The sequence below is a fragment of the Denticeps clupeoides genome, chromosome 8 (genome assembly GCF_900700375.1).
Source record: "Denticeps clupeoides chromosome 8, fDenClu1.1, whole genome shotgun sequence".
Taxonomy (NCBI): Eukaryota; Metazoa; Chordata; class Actinopteri; order Clupeiformes; family Denticipitidae; genus Denticeps; species Denticeps clupeoides.
In genome coordinates this window covers 17,975,840-17,994,863 of record NC_041714.1, presented here as the reverse complement: position 1 = coordinate 17,994,863, position 19,024 = coordinate 17,975,840, and the positions used below count along the sequence as shown (strand labels likewise).

Here is a 19,024-nt window from a genome sequence, read left to right as displayed (position 1 = left end):
TTTGAACATTTGGAACTTGTTGTGCGTCCTTGTGGTGAGAGATATGGGATCCCGGAACCTTCCCGCCGCCTCCTGGTCAGCACTGGACATTGTGCTGCATGAATGTGTCACATTGAAAAGCAGGTTTTCTATACAACAATCTAGATTTTTACCCTGCACTACTAATGTGACGAATAAAAACAATGAATTTGGCAGTGAAACTTTGTGACCATCAAAATACTGGAGTTTCAACTTCTTAATAAGCTTATTAATGAGGAGCTGGCAAGGGCCCAAGTGCTGGTATGATTAATGCAACTAAAATTATACACCAGAGCTAAAACTATTAGCTTCCAAAAGCTCTGCTTGCTCGTGATAATAATGAGAATGTCTTTAAATAGCAATGGAAATTTGACTATATAATATGAATAGTAATTTGTGACCATTTTTATGAAACCATGCATACTATCAACTTTTAAAAGTTGATCATGTAATCCAGAAATAGATTATTTGGGTATTATTGCAAGGAGTGAAAAAAACAGCATGCAAAAACCTGTTCAGGGGTCAAAAGAGGAACTTTGTTGCCCTCTAGTGGTAGAACGTGGTTCATGATGCGTTCCATTGGTTTACACGCGTTATTATTCATTTTGAATAAATTGGACCAATGAACGTGCCCCTGTGATCCATTTTAAGAAGGACAAACAGCAGTGAAGTAATGTCAGGTTTATTCCTTCATTTACAGAACACAACTGACAAAGAAACACTTACTATTATTATCTTCTTTTCTCCATGTGAACAATTATAATATACCTGCCATAGCCCATTGTCCTGTAAACAGTACTTTTGGCAATATTTGGTATATTTTGGCAAGTCTGTGTGTTCCCAAAACCAAGTGTAACATACATACGATTAAAAATAATATGAATTAAAAAACAGATCTCAGATCTCAAGCAGTATCTCATCTGATCATCTAGCACACTTATTTAAACCATCAACACCACACAGTTTACTTCAAAAATACAGGCCTATCCAACATGATCAGGCTCAGATAAATCACACACACACACCCACACACACACACACACACACACTCACAGACACACACACACACACACATATATATATATATATACATATTCATACATACGTATATACACAACACACACACGAAAATATATAAATGTATATGCTGAAAGAGAAAATTGTTGTACTATTTCTCACGTCACCACCTCTGGCCTTATAATAAAGAAGGAGAGTCAAAGACCCCAGTGTATGAGTGAAAGTTCATTAGAGGCCATTAAATCTAGACATAGTATTGTATTGTAGACATAGACACGTATTTAAAATGACAACTTTAAGAACACTCGGGCCACACTGGCCAGAATAAAATGCATTATACACATAGTACTAATAATCTGCCACAAATAAATGCCACATTTGGAAAGAAAATGAAAAATGTACAAGAGAAAATGCCCGATGATCAAAAGATTAAATCATTACCATAGTAACTTTCTGTACTTTACAGGTTATCCAGAGAACTAGCAACAGCCGACCAGTCTCAGGCTGACATTTAACATTTAAAACTTAATTCTTCTCTGGTCTGACATCAAACCCACTGGAATGACAGCTTCAGGAAAATTTCATTCATGTTCAATATAACCAAAAATAAGCTACAAGACTGTGAAACCTCCAAAATGCCAACGACACCGACCTAAAATATGAGAAAATTGAGGATTTTGGCAGACACAGCTAGAAGATAGAAGGACTTTGATGGTATAATTACTAGTTACAGCGGTCGAGCTATGCGCTTCGTTGGATCAGAGCCGGAGCAAAGGCACTCAGAGCGAAGTGTGACACGCGCAGCAGCATTCCTGCTTTCTGAGGAGGGAGGAGGAGGAAGGCCCTGAAAATTCCACACATTCCGACCGACAACTCATGTTCATGTAGTGGTGGACAGAAACCGCGGTGCCCTCATCCAACCCAGCGAGAAAATCGTATTTTTACTTTTCAACCAGAAACCAGTAAATATATTACAGTTTAAATAAATAAATAAGCCACGTTGGCGTTGGTGTTTGACTCTACTATTTCACTCTAAAACGGACCAAAGCTGGAAGCCTGAGAGACGTGCTGTTTGAAGGACAGCAGTTGCGTCTTATTACGTTAGCGTGGCCCCTTTTCACGACATGGTACCGGCTCGGCTCTACTGACTTGGACCATGCCACATGGAGCCTCGTAATTGACTGGAGTGATAATGACACTATGATGACCACATCTTTCCCATCGGTCACCTTGTGGTATCCATGAACTTGGTGGAGAACCAAAAGATATGGTGAGTAGAGTTGAGCCGAGTTGGTACCAATGCGGTGGAAGAGTTAAAAAAAAAAAAAGGTTTGTCAAGGTTTCACCACATCATCATTAAAAACGATGCATGAGCTCCGCTGTGTCCACATTGGACAACTGCCTCTGAAAACCAGGAACCTACAGGGATCTTTCCCGGGAAAAGGGGAGTCCCATTGTCAGGATGTGGGGGAAGTCGGGGGTCGGAGGTCATTCAGCAGTACTCCTCCCCCTGGGGGCTGGGCAGGTCTTTGACGTCCAGGAAGACAGAGTGTCCGGACAGCTTGCGGCTGGAGCTGGAGAGATCCAGGAGCTCCTCGCCGGCATTGGGAACGGTGCTGATGTACATGTCCCATACCTGCTCTGGGGGGTCCAGATCCAGCAGCCTCTGCTTGATCTTCAGGCTCTTCTCAATGGTCCTGCGCTTGTGCTTGAACTCCAGGATGGTCTTTGTGTAACGGTTGATGGTGGTGACCGAGGAGGCCATGCAGGCCGTGAATGAAGTCCACGCCAAACTATACACACAAACACAAACACACACACGTCCACCATCTGTTAGGACAAGCTGGCAGAAAGCAAGCACTGATGATGTGTGACACTGCGCAATACGGCAGCATGTTTTCATGCAGAGGACGTGCGGTCTCTGTCTCACATGTAGGACCAGCTGTAGTCCCAGCTCTGAGGTTTCCAGTCCTCTGGGCCCAGGCTCACTGTCAGCTGGAACGCCGTGGTGTACATCATGTGGGCGACCATCCCCAGAAGCCCTGCAAAAAAAAAAAAAGATGTACAGTACAGGCCAAAGGTTTGGACACACCTTCTCATTCAATGTGTTTTCTTTATTTACATGACCATTTACAAAAAATGTATGGACCTGGCCTCCACAGTCACTGGGCCTGAACCCAGTCGAGATGGTTTGGGGTGAGCTGGACCGCAGAGTGAAGGCAAAGGGGCCAACAAGTGCTAAACACCTCTGGGAACTCCTTCAAGACTGTTGGAAAACCATTTCAGGTGACGACCTCTTGAAGCTCATCGAGAGAATGCCAAGACGGTGCAAAGCAGTAATCAGAGCAAAGAAACTAGAATATAAAACATGTTTTCACTTATTTCACCTTTTTTTTGTTAAGTACATAACTCCAAATGTGTTCCTTCATAGTTTTGATGCCTTCAGTGAGAATCTACATTTACATTTATGGCATTTGGCAGACGCCCTTATCCAGAGCGACTTACAACGTGCTTTCAAGTTACCATCGAATCTACCAACGTAAATGGTCCTGAAAATAAAGAAAACACATTGAATGAGAAGGTATGTCCAAACTTTTGGCCTGTACTGTATATGAGCGCTTCCTTTTTTATGTACGTATTGTGAAGGGTTGGTAATAAGAACCCCACCCAGCTTACTGCCAGTGGTGGAAGGAAGTAGCCCCATAATCGGAAGGTTGCGAGATCAAATTCCAAGATGCTACTGAGGTGCATTTGATCAAAGCACTGTCCCCACACACTGCTCCCCGGGTGCCTATCATTGCTGCTCACTGATCACCAAGGTTAAATGATGGTTAAATGCAGAGGACACGTGTTGTCACCGCGTGCTGTGCTGCAGTTTATCTCAATGACAAACACAGTCCTTCAACACCACACTGATATTACACACACTTTAACATGTGCTTTGATCTGCGTTACAATCATCAGAACCCTTGTTAGTTCTATTAACTGGACTAGAAACCATGTGCCTGAAGGATGCTGGGAATGCCTCATGGTTAGAGAGCTTCAGATATAAGGATGGATGAGAGCTTGCAGTATCTGACTTATCGCCACAAGGGGGAGCGCTGCCATTACAAATCTCCTTTCATGGGAAAAGGGAAATGAAAGTGAAAGTGAAGTGATTGTCACACGTGATACACAGCAGCAAAGCACACAGTGCACACAGTGAAATTTGTCCTCTGCATTTAACCCATCACCCTGAGTGAGCAGTGGGCAGCCATGACAGGCGCCCGGGGAGCAGTGTGTGGGGACGGTGCTTTGCTCAGTGGCACCTTGATAATACTGATAATAAAGCATTAGGTCTGGTATAAATCGTCCACCTTTTCCCTGAGTGGACTGAGACAGCATGAGGACAGTGTGAGTAAATTATGGCTTGAATGCAGAGGACGTCTGGAAGTCAGTTCTGCACACATTAAATTCCCTTCAAAGAGCCTCCCAGACCTTCAGTGAGGAGAATAGTCATCATGCAGACAGGCTAAATCTAACAATTATTTACAGCCATGCGAGTCAATATGGCAGAACGTCCCTGAGTCACCAAGCGTTACTAGAGCTGCTTACGCCACAGGCTGATTTATTTTATTTCTTTCTTTTTTTGTGAACCTTTCCGAAGGACCCAGAGATGCCTGTGGTGTTCAACTCAACACCACAGGCATCTCAGGCGTCTCACCAAAACATGCGCTGATGCAACATAGAGGTTGTCAGGGAAAGTCCAGACGGCTGGGCAATTAACGTACGCTGTCCGCTTCTTCTCTGACTCTACTAGCTGGTAATAGCCCCAGCGGACATCAACGCTCGACGTGTTGGGCACGGCCACCACAGTCATCATTCCCTGTTCGACTGGCTTTGACTTCTCTGTCTGGCCCCAAGGCGGCGAGTTGTGAGGATGACCTATATAAGCAGAATCATGGCTCCGTGTCTTCGGGGAGCCCCTCCGCTGGCCTTTATTCAGACTATTCTTCCCTCACACTTCTCTCAAAAACGTTTCGTTCACACGCTTTTCATCAGAACAATGGAATTATACATGGGAGCAACACTGGTAGGTGGTTGTCCAAGCCGGACCAATCAGGACAGGTTCGGATAAAAACAAAAAAAAAACAACTTATGTCAGCCTTAAAAGTAGCTTTTTTAACAGATGACAGTGAAAGCCCAAAGACTTTTATGTGTCGCTATGAATTAATTTCAACTTGACCAACATGTTTTCTGGATATTACAAGTTCATTTCACAAAATAACAAGTATATGTTTTCTATGATTGTGTTGGGCCCATCAGGTTTATTATCCTAAACTCTGTCTAAGTGGGTGATGTGTTTCTATGCATGGCGGCCCGTGCCTTCTGCCCTTTAAGGGGTCATATCACCGTGGGTTCAGTCTGTTTAACGGACCTCATTATTTTTGCAACCGTGTCCTCAGTTCTCTGTGCACCGCGACAAGGAGCCGAATGGACTCACAGCGTTTCAATCGTTGCCCCCTCGAACCATGATGTCACCAGAATGTCACTCATATAACCTCTGACCCTTCATTTAGTGCCAAAAAAGAGGTTGCGATCTTCATCAAAACAAAAATTAAGTGTAGTTTCAATTATTTCAGATCAAAACTGACATGGAACAGTGGGTGGTGCAGGCAGGAACTTGATGAGATTTACTCGTAGCAAACATCATTCAATGACCTGAGACAGGACTGAACACAACAGGGCAGTATATATACACAACACCAGGTGCATACAGTCAGGTAATCCGGGGCGAACTCGTAGACTCCATGGACACCTGTCGCCATGACAAAAAACCCAAAGTAATGTTCCATAACTAATTTTGAAGTGGCTACAACAGCATGCAGGTTACATGCAGGGTCAGTATCCTAAAATGCACATGCATTAAATGTCACTGTTGAGTGAAGGAGAAACAGACATTTGCAGATCTTCGTCTTACCTGACAAGACGGTGAATATGGCGGCAAAAGCGTTCAGCTTCAGGCCGTCGATGACGTTGCCATAATGACAGACTTCAATGGTCATGAGAATTCCCCCGGTAGCCAGCAGGAGGATGTAGAGGGATTCAGCAACGATGCACAGCCACAGGACCCCTGCAGAGAGAGGGGGAAGAATCCATAAAGAGCACCAAAAATCCAGAGAACCGATTCCCACTCAGGGGACTAGGGATCCCTGGGTACGCTCTGGGTGCAGAGCTAAAGGGAGCAAAAAGTAACAGGACGAGGGAAATGAAATTGAAACAGCAGAGGACGTCTGAGGACGTTTCGAGTCTCTCCAATGGTGCTGTTGGCTGGTTACAGCTGTTTGCAGAATATAAAGTTACTCCATACTTCATGTGTGCGAACCGAGGTGCGGTATTCTGCACAAGGTCAGGTCTACCGTCTCTGCAGGACATTGAGAAGCAGGACCTGAGCACCGAGGACCATCAGAGACTCACCCCTGTAACTGATTCATTTCAGCAGGAGTATTATGGACAGAACAGGGGGGTTCAGGAGGAGCTTCTTTAATCAGGCCATACAACATGCCACCTAAACTCTTACCTGCTTAGTTTAACTACCCTCGACCTCAGTTTCTGACTCTGGAACTAGCACTCTGCCTGTTATGTGGACCATAAATAGTTGTTATTGGGGGTGTGTATTGGCAAAGATCTGATTAAATAACATATTGTGATACTGTACGTATTGTGTTACTCATCAGTTCACTGAAAATGAAAAAAAAAACAGAGCTGATATACAAGACTGCTGTCAAAGATATTTGAGGATCACAGTACATTAATAAATGTTCAGCCAAAACAACAACAACAACAACTGAATTTTGGACTAAAGTTGTACACAAAAATATGTATATTTGACGCCCCTGTATCAATACAATATCACCATGTAAAATATCACAATATGTTGCTGTATCAATATTTTCTAACACCCCTAGTTATTATAACAGATGCACAGATGCAGATGCAGTACAGTGGGTACGGAAAATATTCAGACCCACTTAAATTTTCTTTGTTATATTGGAGCCATTTGCTAAAGCCCTTTAAGTTCTTTTTTTCCCTCATTAATATACACACAGCACTCCATATTGACAGAAAAAACATTATGAAAAGAAAATCTGAAATATAACATGGTCCTAAGTATTCAGACCCTTTGCTGTGGCATTTAAATGAGGTGCTGACCAGGTTCTTCTGATCGTCCTTGAGATGGTTCTTCACTTTGAGACCAGCTGTGTTTGATTATACTGGATTATACTATCCTGGATTGGACTTGATTAAGAAAGCCACACCCCTGCTGTCTATATAAGACCTTACAGTTCACAATGCATGTCAGAGTAAATGAGAATCATGAGGTCAAAGGAACTGCCTGAATTGTGGCAAGGGCAAACAATTTGCCCTTCCTAAAGCTTTCGGGGTGAGAAGAGCTTTGGTGAGAGAGGTAAAGAAGAACCCAAAGCTCCAGAGACGCAGTCGGGAGATGGGAGAAAGTTGTAGAAAGTAAACCATCACTGCAGAGTGGCCCGACGGAAGCCTCTCCTCACTGCAAGATACATGAAAGCTCACATGGAGTTTGCTAAAAAGCACCTGAAGGACTCCACAATGGTGAGAAGATTCGCTGGTCTGATGAGACAAAGATAGAACATTTTGGCCTAAATTCTAAGCGCTGTGTGTGGAGAAAACCAGGCACTGCTCATCACCTGTCCAATACACACTCAACAGTGAAGCATGGTGGTGGCAGCATCATGCTGTGTTTTTTTTTGCAGCTGCAGGGACAGGACGACTGGTTGCAATTGAGGGAAAGATGAATGTGGCCAAGAACAGGGATATTCTGGGCGAAAACCTTCTCCGGAGTGCTCAGGACCTCAGACTGGGCCGAAGGTTTACCTTCCAACAAGACAATGACCCTGAGAAAACCACAAAAAATAATGGAGTGGATTCACAACAACTCTGTGAATGTTCTTGAATGGTCCAGCAGAGTCCTGACTTAAACCCAATTGAGAGACCTAAAAATGGCTGTCCACCAACGTTTACCATCCAACCTGCCAGAACTGGAGAGGATCTGCCAGGAGGAATGGCAGAGGAACCCCAAAAAGGTGTGAAAAACTTGTTGCATATTTACAAAAAAAGACTCATGGCTGTATTAAATCAAAAGGGAGCTTCTACTAAATACTGAGCAAAGGGTCTGAATGCTTAGTTTTTTCGTTAATAAATCTGCAAAATTGTCAATTCTGTTTTTTTCCCTGTCAATATGGGGTGTGTGTACATTAATGAGCGAAAAAAGAACTTATTTTAGCAAATGGTTGCAATATAAAAAAAAAAAAAATCTGTACCCACTGTACATTATTTTACACACACACATGCAGTTTACGAATGATTGACACATTCCATTTCCAATCCTACATCCTTACTTTTTCCCACTGACTGCCCATCCCTCAGATGCAACCACATTTACTGTCAGAAGCTCGGAATGACAGCTCAACATCATGTGCTGTCAAGCACAGCGTGTAGCGTAATAAACAACGACTTTTTTCAGATGAATTTGTTGCTTTATTCCGTTGTTCCCACCGGTGCTCTCGTGAGAGAGCAGATCAGTGTGTGTAATGAGAAAACGCCGCCTGCCTCGCACCGAGACATGGCTGTCGGGTGAAATAAGTGATCGTATGACCCAGATTTCATACAATCTGTATGCATCCAGCATCCACGGCTGAAGCTGCTTATCTTGCCGTCAGTAAAATATCCACGACTTGTCCTGTCCAAACAATGACAAAGCAAAACAGAACAAGTGTCTGGCTTACCTCGTTCATGTGGAGGGGCGATGTTCAAAAAGCTCCTGCATTTCTCGCCTGACCAAAAAAGAAAACAACTTTACATAAGAAACGAATGAATGATATTGTCATTTTGTCATCGGCTGCATGCATCTTCTACAGTCAACAGTCCTTTCTAAGACGAATGTCCGAGTAACCCGTCATACTCATCATAGGCACAAAACACACATATACATTTATAGCACTTATCAGACGCTCTTATCCAGAGCGACTTACAATCAGGAGTGACAGGGACAACCCCCCTCCGGGTGTCTTGTGTCTTGCTCAGGGACACAATGGTAGTAAGTGGGGTTTGAAACTGGGACTTTGTCTTACCCACTGGACTACTACAACACACACACCTCACATCCAGATGACAGCATAAAAAGATGATCGAGTTAACCAGTAACTGACAGTTCGCCAAGGGGTCTATTAACCCAGTGAAACCCCAGCAATTCGAACCCATCATTTGAATTCAGGTCCTACATTATTAATGCAGTAACTACATGGAATAGATGTCTGGACCTCATGATGGTGTGCTAAGACATGAAGGGAATATTGGAAACATTATTGGTCATGTTAAGCAATGCTGGATTAACAGTTCACCATTCAGAATTCTAAATAAAATAATGGTTTGGTACTGCACGTGTGGTACCAAGACGCTTATAACAGAGATCATGTTGTGAAAAAAGAAAACGGTGGTGAACAGGGCGAGAACGTTCTTGCCCCCAGTGTTGCCAGATTGGGCGGTTTTTGATATTTTTGTAGAAGTAAAAGATAAAATAAATAAAACATTCAAAGGCCTCTCAGGAGAGTCTGATATTAACTGAAACGGAATGAAACATGCACCACGTATGAGCGACAATGGAGGGGAAGGGCAAGGAAACAGCGCCACCTGGTGGGCCAGAGATATCAGCCACTGCTTTTGGCTCCTCCCATATTAAATTTAGTTTATAAAAGCATCGTTTCATGCTCTGGGAGACGTAAAAAGTTACACACAAACAAAAATGGTATTTAGCTACTCCTATTTGAAGACATGGCGGGCTAAAAAAATGTCAATTTCTTGTTCTTCATTTATTTACCTACAAAACATGTTTATTGAATACGCGGACCTGACATTAACAATCCAGTCCCAACGTGCTGCCCAATAACCCACGCCAGCACAGTGGTGGTCTAAAGAAATGTACCCCGTGGGTGGAAGGTTGTGGGTTCGAGTCCCGAACCGCCGAGGTGCCACCGAGGTCCCCGTGACCAGGTTAGCGCACACCCCACTCCCCGGGCGCCTTTCATTACGACGCACAGCCTCCCGTCGTGGTCCCTGGAGGAACGTTGTCGTCATTTCACCGCGTCCCGTTGAAGTGACTCGACTCGACCCGACTTGACGCATCGCACCCTGAGCGTGTCCTGTTGGTGAGGAGAGCCTCACTTTTCATTAACCTCGTCGAGATTGTGTCGCGATTTGTCATCAAGCATTTCAGTCTGGAGTCTAGAGTCTGTTAAAAAAAATGTCTAGAACACGCATCTATATTCCATCCTTTATTCCAATAGTGTGTTCTGTTAATTACTTTTAATTACCCCTGGATTTATTCTCTCCAAATTCGAGCGATTAGTTCTTTGATCATTTTAAACCGGACTGGATGGTGGTTTCTTGTGGTTCATGCCTTTTAAATGGATCTTTTGCGGCTCTTGGGGACATCACCCCCCCCCCCCCCCCCCCCCCCCCCCCCCCCCCCCCTCGTTCCGCACATCTTCTTCACGGTCCCTCACCCTGGAGGAATCCAGCCAACAAGTAAAAGCCCCCCTCCTCACTTCTGCTGCTGCACACGGCATGGTTCTCGGCTCCTTACCGACCAGGTCGACGTTCTGCTCGCACGAGAACCAGATTCCCGAGTGGAACTTCCTCAGCACGTACTTGTCCTCGCCGGTCTCCCAGACGTACTGCACCGGGCGGCTGTCGTTGGCGTCGGAGCCGTTGGCCCGGACGCAGTGGGTCTGGCCGCGCGTCGCCGCCGCCGCCGCTCCCGCGACGCACGGCGGCTTGACCGCCTTGCGCGCGCCCTCGCACCAGTAGCTGGTGGCGAGCGCGGACGCGGCGAGCGCGAGCGCGACGACGTTGAGGGTGAGCGCGAGCGCGGCTCGCCTCCGCCGGTCCATGGCGGCGCGCGTTTCTGCCCAGGTGTGCGCGGCGGGCGCGGGGGCGCGCGCCGAGGGGGCGGGGCCTCCGCCCCGCAGGCCCCGCCCACCGGAGGTCAGCACCTGCGCCCTCGCGACGAACGTCAGGTCTTCGTTAGGTGTGGATTACGCAGATATTAACTATTCATCTTGTAACAGGGTGCTAGTAGCCTAGTGGGTAACACACTCGACTACGAACCAGAAGACCCAGGTTCAAACCCCACTTACTACCATCGTGTCCCTGAGCAAGACACTTAACCCTGAATGTCTCCAGGGGGGGGACTGTCCCTGTACCTACTGATTGTAAGTCGCGCTGGATATTTACATTTACATTTACAGCATTTATCAGACGCTCTTATCCAGAGCGACTTACAATCAGTATTTACAGGACCAGTCTCCCTGGAGCAATTTAAGGTTAAGTGTCTTGCTCAGGGACACAATGGTAGTAAGTGGGATTCGAACCCGGGTCTTCTGGTTCATAGATGAGTGTGTTACCCACTAGGTTAGCACCACCCTAGTATATGGACATCTGATAAATGTAAATGTAATTGCACATGTTTTTAAGAAACTTGAAGATCCAATTCTGGTGTCTGTTGACAGAACATGAGCGTGTTCGTGAAGGACGTGAACCGCAGGAACGTGTGAGGAACCGGTGGCAACAGCGCAAGTTCTGCAGAAGGCTGGGTGAAAATGCGGCTGCTGATGATTTGTGCCTCTTTGCCGTCCATCTCTTTGTGTTTGTGTGATTTGAATAAAACCCGCCGGCAGGTAACAGAAGCAGCTTTTCTTCACGTGGATTTATTTACAACGCCGTGCGTTCGGGAATTATTCCCCTCCTCCAAAGTGTTTCATTGTGCAGTGATACAGCGCAGAACAATTTAGCTTCTGTTCCGGTCACTCTGTTCCAAAATCCAGAACCTTCTCCAAGAACATCTCTCTGCATTCGTTGCACCAAGTGGATTCAGTAAATATTAACTATAATTGTGCACTCAGGGTTGACCAGGTATGGCTGGTTCTGCATCCACGAGGGGTCCCTATTCAACACTATTCATGAATGCAATATGCTTTACTCTTCCAGCTGTAACCGACATGGTGATCAACTATGGAGTAATTCTGTTATAAAGCTGCCTAGCCAATTTGTTGAACTGTAAAACACTGTTAAAAGTGAAGTGATTGTGATGCCCTGCAGCACAGCACATGGTGAAACAACAAAAATTGTCCTCTGCTTTTAACCGTCACCCTGAGTGAGCAGTGGGCGGCCATGACAGGCGCCCGGGGAGCAGTGTGTGGGGACGGTGCTTTCCTCAGTGGTACAGATCGGGATTCGAACCGGCAACCTTCTGAATACGGGGGTTGCTTCCTTAACCGCTAGATTACGATTACGATTATCAGTGGATCATTATGCATCCCATCAGTTTATTTATTGCGATGAGAGTTAAGGCCACGCGGACGTCTGAACCAGCTGTTTTCTGCCGTTTGTGGCTGAACGCGTCCACACGGCATTCAGCACCAGCGTTTGTTTGCATGACGTCACATAAACGCTGCAAGCGATGATTTCTTGGTGTCAACTTCTGCAGACGAATGTCAAACAGGCGCCAATCATTAAACAGCGACGAACATTAAACAGTGTGAAGCAAGCGGCAGTCAAACGCCAATCAAATGCAGCTACAAAGCACAGCATCATTTCAAACGTCCATGCAGACGTGGCCGAACTCCTACCCGGAGCGGCACTGTACTCAGATCGGACCGGCAGTAGTTTTTGACAAGAATTTTTATACCGCCGGCACAAACAAATCACCAAGTAACGTCATTATGATGTAATCAATTTGCATCGATTATACGATTCGTTTCAACACCCCAACTGTATTGTAATAGAAAAGATTCAACAACATGTTTAATTCCCTTTCAAATAAACAAGGTAGTTGAGTAATAGTAATAACTGGTTGGACCACAATTCAGGAAGCCTGGACCGTCTGAACTGCAGCCCACTGATCAACTCATGATATAAACTCACAGGTTAAATGTGAGAACGTAAATGCTTTAACGCTTCACATTCATTTGACACTTTGCAACACAGCTAAGGGTCGTGATGGGCCGAAAAAAACCTTCTTACACTGAAAAAGTGTTTCATTAAATATTCAACATTCAAATCATTCCTTTTTGACAGCACAAACAGCAGAAAAATCTGTATGATTTGAATATTCACATGGGCATTGTGCAGCTTTGCATGTACTGTACAGTACAGGCCAAATGTTTGGACACACCTTCTCATTCAATGTGTTTTCTTTATTTTCATGACCATTTACGTTGGTAGATTCTCACTGAAGGCATCAAAACTATGAATGAACACATGTGGAGTTATGTACTTAACAAAAAAAGGTGAAATAAGTGAAAATGTTTTATATTCTAGTTTCTTTGCTCTGATTACTGCTTTGCACACTCTTGGCATTCTCTCGATGAGCTTCAAGAGGTCGTCACCTGAAATGCTTTTCCAACAGTGTTGAAGGAGTTCCCAGAGGTGTTTAGCACTTGTTGGGGTCCAGCTCACCCCAAACCATCTCGACTGGGTTCAGGTCCGGTGACTGTGGAGGCCAGGTCTCCACTTTTTATTAAGTACATAATCTAATTGAAGCAATACATCCAACAGAAAAAGTACGATGAACAGTCCATGGTGGACAAGAACTGGGCAGAATCGCAGTGTCGTTTGGTGTATGATCGTAGTCTGGAAGCAAGGACACCGGGTGTTTGTCCGACACCGTACAACAGTGGTCAAGTGTTAAAAAGTCCTGACTGTGTCATTAAACGTATTAGCACGAAACTGTGTGTTTGAAGACGAGAGGCGCCTTCAACCGACAGCTCAGCGGGCGAAGAAAATCCTCTTAGTGAAATTTCGCTCCTCGGCGGCTATCGCCACATCGCCTCGTCTCAACAACTTCATTCATTACTTAATGTGGCTGCGCGCCAGGCTGTGCCAGACAGCCGGGGAAATGTCAGGAGGCTGACGAACGTGTCTCCAGAACGTTCCCAGCAGGGGTGCGTCCCAAGGGGAACGGAGCCCTTAGCGGTATTGACGTGTTACTCTTAGCAGAGTGGTCCTCTGCATTCAGATGATAACCTCATGCGTGTGTGTGTGTGTGTGTGTGTGTGTGTGTGTGCCCTGTGTGGCTGAGCCCGTGTTCTTCGGTCAATATTTGCACACGGCATACGGGGATGGAATCCAAACCCGTTTGTCCATTTTGACCCCCTCGATCACAGTGCTTCAGACCCCGGGTTTAGATCTTTCTCTGAAGACCTAAACGTTCTGTGATGACAGAATCCTGGGAGAAGAAGGCCGGGATTCTGTCGTCAGGCTGAGCCTGAATCACGAAAATAAAAACACGTTTTTTTAAGAAACTTGAAGATCCAATTCTGGTGTCTGTCGACAGAACATGAGCGTGTTCGTGAAGGACGTGAACCGCAGGAACGTGTGAGGAACCGGTGGCAACAGCGCAAGTTCTGCAGAAGGCTGGTTGGAAATGCGGCTGCTGATGATTTGTGCCTCTTTGCCGTCCATCTCTTTGTGTTTGTGTGATTTTAATAAAAATGCCGCCTGAGACGCAAGAACAGAAGCAGCTTTTCTTCACATGGATTTATTCACAACGCCGTGCGTCCGGGAATTATTCCCCTCCTCCAAAGTGTTTCATTGTGCAGTGATACAGCGCAGAACAATTTAGCTTCTGTTCCGGTCACTCTGTTCCAAAATCCAGAAGGATATTTAAATGAAGTAAAATACCGCGTTCAAGACTAAATATATCAAAATCAATAGATAACAGCATGTCATTATATCCAAATTCAACTCTCCTGCTACGCTGCAGGTCAATTTGACTCATTGAGATTCAGGATTGACAGGGCCCCTCCAGTTGTCCTTTTTGCCTGAAATTGCTCGACATTTCCCCATTTATGATGAAGAACGTGTGTGTGACGTTTATACCTAAGGACACAAAGCTGATCCGTGTTCAATCCAAGACTCGACTGCACAAAATAAATTGAATTGTGCTGTGCTGTGGATGTGGGACGGCAAATGACGATACCAGGAGGAAGACACGTGAAAAGCACGACAGCTCTCTCCACCTCCACAAGAGAGAAGAAGAACCACGACCGCTGGTGAAGGGAAACATCCCACCAGAAGAATGCTGCATTTTCAACCATTCCTCCAACACATTATTACCGTGTCATTAAAAGCCATATTTTATTGGCTGAGCTGACTTTCATAGATTTGTTTTATTGACTTTCATTGATTTTCGATGGTTCCTCCAGTACATGATTACCATGTCATTATAAGCCATATTTCACCTCATAACATCTCATAATCTTATTGTTTTTTTGTCCCTCTCTGAATGACATTTTTGTCTCTATGTGAGTTGTTCCTTATGCCGTCTGTCCATTGAGACACACTCTTTTGTGATTTTGGGCTATACAAAAATAAATCGTTGTCTCTGCTGTTGTTGCATTATTGTCCTAAATTAACTGTCCTGCAAGTCATAGCTATGACCGAGACACAAACGATGTGGTTATTTGGCGATGCTCTGTTCTGTTTTTGATCCTGCTGCTTTCTGAAGCCATCTGTCTGTGCTGGAACTGCCTGCTACGTGGCCCTTACACGCGTAGGGCCTCTGATAGTGGATGCGGACACGAGTGATTCCTCATCCTCAGCGTCACCATGTCCCCCATCTGATGAAGCGCGCTGTATAATGGAGGACGTGCATCATTTCCTCATCAACTTTGAGCCTAACAGAAGGAAGTTGCAGGATTCCGCTGGTCTTTGGAGGAGATCATTGTTGTGGTGTAGCAGTTTGCAGAATGTTCTAATAAACGGGTCGACAACCTTTAACACTCAAAAAGCCATTCGGACCTGGATTCCACAAAAGCGAATGCACTGGGAGCGTTTGACATGTACAATTAAGATAATTTATATTTTTATGCTGTTTAATTAATCATACAAGTGGGTGGTAGTAGCCTAGTGGGTAACAAACTCGCCTATGAACCAGAAGACCCAGGTCCAAACCCCACTTACTACCATTGTGTCCCTGAGCAAGACACTTAACCCTGAGTGTCTCCAGGGGGGGACTGTCCCTGTAACTACTGATTGTAAGTCACTCTGGGTAAGGGCGTCTGATAAATGCTGTAAATGTAAAAACATATTCAGAGATATTCTGGTAAAAGAGGGTATCTGGTCACCCTAAGTAACTCCACACAACTTACTTATCAACTTAAAGTCCACAACATTAAACAGGCGGGGTGCTCAGTCCGGGGCAGTGGTGGCCTAGCGGTGAAGGAAGCGGCCCCGTAATCAGAAGGTTGTTCAAATCCAGATCCGCCAAGGTGCCACTGAGGTGCCACTGAGCAAACGCCTGTCATGGCTGCCCACTGCTCACCAAGGGTGATTTTTAAAGGCAGAGGACACATTTTGTTGTGTCACCATGTATATTTATATATACTTACAGCATTTATCCAGAGCAACTTACAACCAGTAGTTACAGGGACAGTCCCCCCCTGGAGCAACTTAGGGTTAAGTGTCTTGCTCAGGGACACAATGGTAGTGGAATTCCTACCATCCTCACCATGTGCTGTGCTGTAGTGTTTCACAATGACACTCACTTCACTTTCAGTTTCAGTCAGATTCCAAGGATGGGCGATGGACACGCCCCTGGCTTAGCCTACCTGCCGTCGAAAAGCTTGATAAATGCACGGTGGTTTGACAGGCATATATGCATATATGCCTCCAGAGCAGTAAGAATGTCCTTGGTGGTATCGTCTGTTGAAGATATTGATGAGGGGACAGAGTAATGAGACCAGGAAATCAGTCTTTTCACCTACCAGAGCCATGCAAAATGACCTCAGACTCTGAAGACGCTGTGGTGAAGGCTATGCTCCTTGTAACATCATCCAGCAAGACCTGCTCGGCGATGGGATAGTGATAGTCTGTGGAGGCATCTTCTTGGACGCTCCATGTTCTAGCCTCCGGGGATGTTATGCTCCAGGATGAAGAGCACTGTCAGACCTTATGCCGGTGCAGTGGGACACCGGTTCTTCCTTGTGTAGGGCAACCTATCCTACACAATAGTAAGAACACAGAAAGAAAAGCATCTCAGCATTTTTCAGCAATACAGCTTTCTAGGATATGCAATTACATTGTGACCGTGGTGCACAAAATGTGACAACCTTCATTACGACGTCTCCATTTAATGATAAATAGCCAAATCGTTAGCATTATTGCATTCAGGGCAATTTTCAGATATGCGGGAAATCCCTGCCAATCTTTGTATTTGGCGAGATTGGCTCATCCCCTGGTTGAATGTTCCGGAGGACCTCAGGTGGCTGGACAGGGTTCCCAATCTCGCCGCTGATAGTCCCCAGGGAAGGAGCGAGCCCGGGGACCAAACACCAACCTGGGCGTAGCGCAATCCATATCAGCAGAAAATAAGATTCGGATGAGAGCCAGGCGAATCCTGATTGGTTCCAATTGCCACGCTTGATTCATTATTATTTTTTTTTATATGCTGCCGGACTGGAGGCTTTGAAACACAGCACAGCAGATGTAACTATAATTCTCAGGGTGTCAGCTAATAATGCAGGTTTATAATAAAGCATCCAGCACACAGTCTCATTTATATTTACTCCAACTGTGAAGCGAGTAAAAAATGAGAGGATATTCCCTTTGAAGCGCGGTGAACATGCAGATTTAATCAAGGGGGCTGTTTAACCCAGCAGGAAAAGCAGAGCAAGAGAGAGAAAAAAAAAAAAACAAGAATTTATGAATGCACATTGTTAATTATAAATGCTTCCACGCAGTAGTTTTATGAATGTACTAAATTTTGCCCTCAGTACTCCAGTGGTGGTTTCTGGGAGTACATAAGCAAACTGGATTATTATATTGGATAGGGTCACAGCAATTTGTGAAATAATGACATTTTTGAAAGAAATCTACTTTGCTTATTTTTGAAATATCAACACAGGAAATTGTGAATTGATTGTTCTACTTGTCAGCTCCACCCTCGAGAAAGAGAACTCAGCGGGTTCTGCCTCTGGGAGGGGAGGGGCATCTGAAAATTGACGGATGGGTCTCCAGGGTGAGGTGAGCTGGCCTGGTAGCAGGATTAAGCAGGATAAGTGATCAACACGCAAACCCATTTAAGGCCTTAAAATTTCGTGCCGTGAACGTGCAATAGATTTTTCCCTCTTCTTTGCATCACCGTGATGAAAACACAGATTGGAAACATTTGCAATACGCAATGTGCTTGATGTCATAGGAAGAAATGGCTTCAGTCCCTGGTGCAGCTCTGGATCAATATTTATCCATCCATTTCACCGGAAAATGCCACAACACTCCATATACAACCAAATTCTCCTGATTCTTCTCTAAATGGAGTTTACATGTAGTTTTACCGTAGAATCACAGATATTTGGAGATAAAGAGAATTGGCTGCTGGGTAATTTACCACTGAAGACGCTGGAGTATATTTCACTTATATACTCTAGATAAAGCCTATCATATATTAGTACAGCTTAATATTCATTTGATGATCATGTTAGTTGGTGACGGTCCCAAGCCCGGGTAAATGGGGAGCGTTGCGTCAGGAAGGGCATCCGGCGCGTCAAGCAGACCTGCTGTAACTACACTCATACACTCATAAATCTTTTAATCACCATGATGAATATCATCTTTTAATGCATCCCATGAGAACTGGTGATGGGACAGATGCTGTCATCTGAAGTGAAGAGAAAAAGTGATGACCTGCAGCCTTCTGATTATGAGTCCTCTTTCTTACCCTCTAGGTCACCACTGGGTGGGTGGGAGTTGGGTTGTCTGGCATTTTGAGTGGATTTCTTTTGTGTTTTAATACAATACGATGATACAATAGTGATAGGAAAAAGGCAAACGTACAAAAAATTATTTATTCTTAGTCCTAACCCACTCTCACAAAAACACTGCACAATCCAACTTCTAAGGCACAAAAAAAATA

General features: G+C 44.9%; 1 protein-coding gene across 1 annotated transcript; it reads right to left on the bottom strand.

Annotated features, from left to right (window-relative positions):
- Nucleotides 1-684: 684 nt before the first annotated feature.
- Nucleotides 685-11,014, bottom strand: gsg1l2b (gsg1-like 2b). The gene is made up of 5 exons (XM_028989439.1): nt 10,697-11,014; nt 8,841-8,888; nt 5,996-6,148; nt 2,966-3,077; nt 685-2,828 (listed from the first exon to the last, which is right to left on the bottom strand). The coding sequence occupies exons 1-5, from the start codon at nt 11,001-11,003 to the stop codon at nt 2,528-2,530; spliced, it is 921 nt and encodes a 306-aa protein (XP_028845272.1). The 5' UTR covers nt 11,004-11,014; the 3' UTR covers nt 685-2,527.
- Between the last annotated feature and the right edge of the window lie 8,010 nt (nt 11,015-19,024).

Coding starts and splice junctions, on each gene's coding strand:
- gsg1l2b (XM_028989439.1), bottom strand. CDS start 11,003: ATGGACCGGCGGAGGCGAGCCGCGCTCGCGCTCACCCTCAACGTCGTC. Junction 8,889..10,696: donor GCAGAACGTCGACCTGGTCG/GTAAGGAGCCGA, acceptor TTTTTTGGTCAG/GCGAGAAATGCAGGAGCTTT. Junction 6,149..8,840: donor CGCCCCTCCACATGAACGAG/GTAAGCCAGACA, acceptor CTCTCTCTGCAG/GGGTCCTGTGGCTGTGCATC.